Below are 8,142 nucleotides of genomic sequence, written 5' to 3'. Positions count from 1 at the left end.
TGAGGTTTAAATTTTATTGGACAAATTTTATTCGGCTACAATTCAGATTCAGTTTTTGAATAAATACAATTTCAAATTATACAATTCAGATTCAGATTTTCAATGCAATGATTCAAATTAAACAATACACTTTCAAATTAGGTTATTCAAATTCAGTTATTCAATGCAATTATTCAAGTTTAGCAATTCAAATTCAGTTTCTGGTGGCACATATTTCAGCCCATACAGCTGCAAATGTTTTCATGAAAGTGTAATCTATCATCAAATATATTATGTACAAATAGTTGAAATATAAACATAAATCTTAAATATCTAATATTAACTTTGTATACGTCTTTAATAGATCATTTAAGTCTATTAACACTCTCTCTGACTCTCTTCCCAATGAACTTAATTTACATGTATTTTTCAATCTGTTAATTATTCTGTTCTTAAACAGGACTGAGAGTTCAAACACAGAAAAACTCCTGAAGCAGCTGAGATCCACGACACATGATTATAAAGATGGCATTTATTAAAGAGGAGAGTGAAGACATGAAGATTGAAGAAACATTCAGAGTCAAACATGAAGATACTGAGGAACAAACAGGTTGGATGTTTTTTTTTTTTCAAAGCTGAATTATTTTGTCCTGTATTTTCTCAAATAATTTTCATGTGTTCTCATAAAAGGCCATTTTCTACTCTCACTTAAACTCTACATTTAGATACGAAATGACAATGTAATGGAAAAGTTAATTTATTTCAGTAATTAAACTCAAATTGTGAAACTCATGTATTTAATAAATAAAGTCTTTTGGTTCATTTAATTGTGATGATTTTGGCTCACATTTAACAAAAACCCATCAATTCACTATCTCAACGAATTAGAATACTTCATAAGACCAATAAAAATTGTTGGCCTTCTGGAAATTATATTCATTTACTGTACATGTTCTCAATACTTGGTAGGGGCTCCTTTTGCTTTAATTACTGCCTCAAATGGAGGTGATCAGTTTGTGGCACTGCTGAGGTGGTCTGGAAGCCCAGGTTTCTTTGACAGTGGCCTTCAGCTCATCTGCATTGTTTGGTCTCTTGTTTCTCATTTTCCTCTTGACAATAGCCCATAGATTATCTCTGGCGTTCAGGTCTGGTGAGTTTGCCGCCCAGTCAAGCACACCAACTCCATGGTCATTTAACCAACTTTTGGAGCTTTTGGCAGTGTGAACAGGTGCCAAATCCTGCTGGAAAATGAAATCAGCTTCTTTAAAAAGCTGGTCCGCAGAAGGAAGCATGAAGTGCTCCAAAATTTCTTTATAAACGGGTGCAGTGACTTTGGGTTTCAAAAAACACAATGGACCAACACCAGCAGATGACATTGAATCCCAAATCATCACAGACTGTGGAAACTTAACACTGGACTTCAAGCAACTTGTGCTATGATCTTCTCCACCCTTCCTCCAGACTCTAGGACTTTGGTTTCCAAATGAAATACAAAACTTGATCTCATCTGAAAAGAGGACTTTGGACCACTGGGCAACAGTCCAGTTCTTCTTCTGCTTAGCCCAGATAAGACGCCTCTGACATTGTTTGTGTTTCAGCAAATACCTTGACACCTCTGTGTGTGTGGTGGCTCTTGATGCCTCGACTCCAGCCTCAGTCCATTCCTTGAAATTCTTGAATCAATTTTTTTGCTTGACAATCCTCATAAGGCTGTGGTTCTCTCGGTTGGTTGTGCATCTTTTTCTACCACACTTTTTCCCTTTCACTCAACTTTTTATTAACATGCTTGGATACAGCACTCTGTGAAAATCCAGCTTCTTTGGAAATGATTGTCTTCTGGACAACTGTCAGATCAGCAGTCTTCCCCATGATTGTGAAGCCGAGTGAACCAAACTGAGAGACCATTTTGAAGGCTCAGGAAACCTTTGCAGGTGTTTTGAGTTGATTAGCTGATTAGCATGTCACCATATTCTAATTTGTTGGGTTTTTGTTTAATGTGAGCCAAAATCATCACAATTTAAAGAACCAAAGACTTAAACTACTTCAGTCTGTGTGCATTGAATTTAATACACGAGTTTCACAATTTGAGTTGAATTACTGAAATTAATGAACTTTTCCATGACATTGAACTTTATTTAGACGCACTTGTAATAATGATCAAATCCATCAGCTGCTACTAGATTCAAATTTGGATTTTCTGTGTTAAACATTACTTTAACCTCCTGATCTCTCTTGAGGAAGAAAAGAGTGCAATAAGTGTAGGTGAAGGTTGGCTGTGGGTCAGTAAATCAGATCAGCTGCATCATAATTTGAGCTGATGGTTGCCATTGTATTTGCCTTCAGCGTAGGTGGAGAGAGGAGAACATTGTGAATATTTTATGGGTGTTGCTTTTATTTATAAAAAGTAGGGGGCGACTTACAAACTCCATGCGGCTACCAGGGACCCGGTGCCACCATGTTGGAGACCACTGGTCCAGGGCCTTGCGAGTGGTGTCTGCTCTCCACTTTTATGCCACCAATCAGGGGTGTAATTCCCAAAAGCAACTATGGTCATGCTTTCCATCATTACCAGTAGAGTTAAATGGAACTAACGACATTTTCATTTTCCATTTTCCTTAGTTGTCAGTTATAGTCATTAAAATTAAAAGAAAGAAACATTTGAAATATATCAGTCTGTGTGTAATGAATGAATATAATATACAAGTTTAACTTTTTGAATGGAATTACTGAAATCAACTTTTTGATGATATTCTAATTACATGACCAGCACCTGTATATAGCTAAAAATGGCCACCGCTGGAACTTTACCCAGGAACTAGGGACTCTGGGCTGGTACTCTGTGTGTTTCCACCGCAGGAACCAGGATCTAAAGAAAGTTCAGGGTAAAAAGAAATTCCCCTCTGAAAGTCCCTGCTTGCGAGGTAGTGATTGATTTCAACCGCCATTTATTTGGATAATTTTCAAAATATTACTGTTATTGTTTCAAGAAATGCAATTTTAAAAGTATTTCAGGTAAGAATTCAGAATCATTGCTTATGATACTGCTTATTATCATCTAGAACAGTATCAACTTGGCTAGACCTTCTGATGTGTGCCGCTGGCTCTGATGTCTCTTTAGTGGTTAAACATAAAGTATAATTCGTTTTGGATAAATCTAACAGGTAATCGTTGGTCTGTATTCAATTTATCTATATGTTAAAATGAAAATAAAAAGAGGCAATTGATATAATATTTTGTTTCATTGTAATGACTATATGTATATAGCCGTAGCCAAGTTCAGCTGACTGATGTTATGAAGCACGCTGCTGTTTGCAGAATTACCGGATTTGCGTCATCGCAGACATCACACTCCCGAGTTGAATGCGCAAAGTCCGAACTACCAATGAAGTCTGAAATATGCTTACTTTGTAACACACACACAGACCTACATCACCAGACTATTTGCCTAATCTCCACGGTACTTTAGACCGCGGTGGAAACACAGAAAACAGGTCTGGGGGAAAATAGTTCCTCGGGGAAAAAGTTCCTGGTTCACTTGTTCTGGTGGAAACGAGGCAAATGCTTTTGGTAAACGCACCGCAGATTGGAGGACTGGCCAATGATCTCACAGGAACACAGGGATCAGGTGTGCAGAGTGGACCAATGGGATGTTACTAGGATAGTGAAAGTATAAAAAGAAGGGAGATTAGGGGAAAGAATAACAAAAATACAAACACTATTTTTGAGAGATATCCTAAAGAAAGTATGTTTAGAAGTGGTTCTCAGATCACATGTAATACTTCTTTCAGTTGGGTAATGTGTATAGGATCTAGTAGTATGTTGGATTTGACGCTGAATGACATCTTTTGCTTTGTGCTCTTTTTTTTTTTTTTTTTTGCCTTAGACCTGATGGTGCTGAAAGAGGAGAGTCAAGAACTGAAGGAAATGAAATATAAGAATGAAAATGATTTTAAAACTGGAGAAAAATCTTTTAGTTGCTCAAAGGCCGAAATAACTTCAAGAAAAATGAAACAAAAGACAAGAAGTAGTTATCGCACCTGCCAACATTGTGGAAAGAGTTTCAATAGAAAGGGTATCAAAAAACACATGAGAGTTCACACAGGAGAGAAGCCTTATGCCTGCCAACAGTGCGGAAAGTGTTTCAGTCAAAAAGTAACTCTTAGAAACCACATTAGAATTCACACCGGAGAGAAGCCTTATGTGTGCCCTCAGTGTGGAAAGAGTTTCACTCATTCTGCAAACCTTGGAGGTCACATGAGAGTTCACACTGGAGAGAAGCCTTATACCTGCCAACACTGTGGAAAGTGTTTCAGTCAAAAAGATCACTTAAACGACCACATGAGAGTTCACACTGGAGAGAAGCCTTTCACCTGCCAACAATGTGGAAAATGTTTCAACCGAAAATCAAGCCTTAACCGGCACATTAGCGTTCACACTGGAGAGAAGGTGTTTTCATGTGATCACTGCGGAAAGAGTTTCAAATATAAAGGAGCCCTTAAAAACCACATGAGGTTTCACATGTGAAAGAACTATTTTTGTCATCATTTGTGGATAGTTTCACAGACAAGAAACATCTCATGAATCATGTAATAATAAATACAAATGTTTTATAATCTATTATACTACAGGGCCGTTGAATGCATAATCTGATTGGCTGACGAATGTTCTGAGGTGTGCAATTATTTTCAGGGAAATGCACGGTAAACGTTGTTCCAGGCAGCTCTCTTGACCGCATTACAGTTCATCGTGGCTGCATCACCACCTCAGGTGTGCATTATTTTTTTTAATAATTCAATGGCTCATCGTCAATTATTCCTTACATAATGATTCTTTAGCATGCCCAATTAAATACATGAAATGCATATGAAATATGTATTAAGTATGTTGTGGAATTGCCAGACCTCATAAAACAGTTTATGTTATTGGTACCAGGTCTATAATTAGAGGAGATTGTGAGGTGCCATACAGACTAACATCTTTTGATCAAAGTATCATCTGTAATAGGGTGTCACTAGTGGAATAGTGTGCCACACTCATTAAAAACAATGTTCCACTTATCATACTTTAGAAAGCGGTTTATAACAAATCAGCTGTGTAACCGTTTTACTTTATCCAGAGTATTTTGTTTTCTTTAATGATGTTTGTATGTATATTTGAGAATGTGTTATTGTGTGTGGCTGCCTAGGGTCTGTGAATATAAATTAGCAATGTTGCCATATTCCAACTTTCTTGCATTCTTTATTTTATACAAATGTTCATTAACATACATTGTCTATATCAAATAAATAAAAAACAAACAAAACATTTGTATCACTCTGCTTGGAACATTTCTCACAGTAGGTATCATGGTAGACAAATCCATTATAATTTGAACAAATTTATAAACTAATACACTGATTGGCTTCATCACTAGTGGTGCACATTAGTGGTGGATGAGGAGACCCCCCCCCCTTCTATGTAAAGTGCTTTAGTGCTATATAAATGTAACGAATTAATATTACTATTATAAATGTGATTGTTTTGTGTCAGAGAACGATAATGTGAAATGATGAAGATAAAGCCTACTAACTGAATTGAAAATTTGCTTCAACATTTGTCATTGATGTGATATCCAGGGCATCAGAAGTATCAGTCTCAGGCGTCACGACCTCGGACCATTGGCTAAACATCTGATGCATATGGGACACAAAAGTGGAAATACTTCAAGAGTGTCTAAGTCATCATTGGATTGGTTGAATTATACAGGATTTCTGCGAGATGAGTTGGTTGCGTTCTTTAATGTTCTGTCTGGAAACAAAAATTTTGTGGCCATCAGTGACCATTCAGTGCTCATAAACCATTGAGAGGAGTCTTACCTTGGCCAGATCTTCTGGAATTTGCCGCTGACTGTGATCTCTATAGTGACTAAAAATTTGACAATCAGGGGTAAATCTAATGGCTGGTTTTTGGTCTCATTAATCTATTATTTGTTCCAGAGCAAATAGGTCTCTGAGTGCTGCCTCTGTACTTTTTACTGAATTGCCTAACAACTTTTATGATGGGTGGTGTTGTTTATTAAATGCAATAATTCAGTAAGTAACATTTTACTTAAACAGTAGTATGTAAAATACATTATATGTAATATATACATTATACATTAAAAAAGCGCTAAACATATAAACTTGAATTTTGTGATTATGTGGAGCTAGACCTTCAACTCGGTGGATCTTACTTCACTGTGGGGGAGGTGGACTAGGATTCCAAAAAGGTCGCTCCTCAGTCAAGCTCACCAGCTGCTCAGCAGACAAGCCCTCCACCCACTATGGACTCAAGCCCATCAGCCACTATGCATTCTAACCTGCTGGCCGCTTTGTTCTTGGGCCCGCCACCCGCTATGCACTCAAGCCCGCTGGCTGCATCACTCTCATGACCGCCAGCAACTTCATTCTCTGGCACGCTGGTAGCAGCTCTCTGTAGTTCAGCCGCCACAGCGCCATGTGTCTTGGAGGTAGACGTTTTGTTCTCCATTTGGTGCATTTGGGCTCTGCACACCTTGCCTGTTTCTGAACCCTCTGTCTGCCGTGTCTCGCCCAAGAAGGCTGTCTGTGAACTCTCTGCCGGTCCAGCCACGGCCCAGTAGACCTCTAAGCTCTCTGATTGTCCCGTTATGGCCATAGAGGCCCTCTGTGAAATCTCTGACTGTCCTATCATGACTATGGAGACCATCTGTGAACTCCCTGCTTGCCTTGTTATAGCCGAAAGGACCGTTGTTAACCCCTCGGTGATATCTGCTTCTGTCACACCTGATCCGCCTTGGTGGTCATCTGCTCCACCATGGGGATCTCTGCTCCTATCTACTCTGCTGTGGTGGTCATTTGCTATGCCATGGCCTCCTGAACTGTCTACTCCACCATGCAGTGGTGTATAAAGTACCTAAAAAGCCATTCTCAAGTAAAAGTACAGATATCTTAACAGAAAATGGCTTTGTAGAAGTTGTAGAAGTCACCATTTAGAATATTACTCAGAGGTGGGTAGTAACGAGTTACATTTACTTTTTTTACATTTACTTGAGTACATTTTTGGGGTAACTAATACTTGGAGTATATTTAAAGATGAGTACTTTTACTTCGTTACTGTGAGCAAGACTGCTCTTTTTACTATATCTTAATACAAATTATAAATACTTCAGTTTATTCCAAAAGTGCCGTCTACTTTTCTCTGGGCAATGACCGATGCCCATTCACGAATGATTCATTCTTTTGAGTCCGTTCTGTTCAAAAGGTTGATCATACAGTCATTTGGTTTGCAAATCAGTTTGAATGATTCATTCAGTTCCCTGCTCCCTGCTTCATTAACTTTGTTCCAGGAAGAATGCCTTTGCCTAGACACGATTAATATTGATATTTCCACAATATTTACGCTTGCAGAAATATACATTTGTATATCAATGTGCATTTGATTTATGTTCAGAACAAGGATTCCGTTTCAGTTAATAAAAATAAATAATTAGATCTCTCTCTACAACAGCAAATTTAATTTTGGTCTACAAATTCTTTGTAGACCAAAGACTGCGTTAACGCGAGACTCTTATCGGGCGATAAAAAAAAAATCGCCATTAATCTATTCTCAAAGTTGGGTTGAGAGCTGGGTCTATACTAAGCAAGCTATGATGACTTTCACCTTGATATTTTATATAACCGACTGGCTGAGGCCAGCCCAAAAAGACGCTCAGGACAGTTGACAGGCCACTGCCGCGCATCGTCATGAAAGCTTATCTTTTTCACATGTTTTTAAACATTAAAGCATCCAAAAACGAGACGCGGAAAAGCTGAACAGAGTAGCTGGTTACTCGCGTGCTGTGTTCGGTGCGCACGAGAGAGATCGAGAGCCGCGTATCACGGACAGCAACACTGAACCGAGCTCTCCTCTGCGAAGTTCTCCTCGAAGTCCCTCATGCACCTGAACAAATACAAATCGCAGTTTGAACAAACAAAGATGTGAAAGAGCCCAATTCAGTACTCGCGGTGTTCTGGTGTTCAGGGCTCATGCAGAGAAAGGCGTCTCAAAACACTTGAACATCGAATTCGCTTATTTTTGCTCTTGTGCCGACAAATACATACGAATTATGTCAAAATATCCACCTTCGAAATCATGCACGAAAAAACTGTCAGTTATTTCTTAAGT

General features: G+C 38.5%; 1 protein-coding gene across 2 annotated transcripts; it reads left to right on the top strand.

The window, feature by feature from the left end:
- The first annotated feature begins 390 nt into the window (after window positions 1–390).
- On the top strand, window positions 391–4,509 carry LOC132106140 (gastrula zinc finger protein XlCGF7.1-like). Of its 2 annotated transcripts, none has more exons than XM_059511792.1 (2): window positions 391–589; window positions 3,863–4,509. In XM_059511792.1, exons 1-2 carry the CDS (start codon window positions 493–495, stop codon window positions 4,501–4,503), a joined length of 738 nt encoding a protein of 245 aa, XP_059367775.1. In that variant the 5' UTR covers window positions 391–492; the 3' UTR covers window positions 4,504–4,509. The 2 variants fall into 2 exon arrangements, with proteins under 2 accessions (XP_059367775.1, XP_059367776.1); XM_059511793.1 differs by lacking the exon at window positions 391–589 and adding an exon at window positions 3,399–3,604.
- The last annotated feature ends 3,633 nt before the right edge of the window (window positions 4,510–8,142 follow it).

Source organism: Carassius carassius, chromosome 26, assembly GCF_963082965.1.
Source record: "Carassius carassius chromosome 26, fCarCar2.1, whole genome shotgun sequence".
In the NCBI taxonomy this organism is placed as follows: Eukaryota; Metazoa; Chordata; class Actinopteri; order Cypriniformes; family Cyprinidae; genus Carassius; species Carassius carassius.
The sequence above is the reverse complement of the archived record's forward strand: the minus strand, read 5'-3'. Positions and strand labels throughout refer to the sequence as shown.

Excerpts from the sequence above, each read along its gene's own strand:
- LOC132106140 (XM_059511792.1), top strand. The coding sequence starts at position 493 with ATGATTATAAAGATGGCATTTATTAAAGAGGAGAGTGAAGACATGAAG. Across the intron at positions 590-3,862 it reads AGATACTGAGGAACAAACAG|ACCTGATGGTGCTGAAAGAG; the intron begins GTTGGATGTTTT and ends TTTTTGCCTTAG.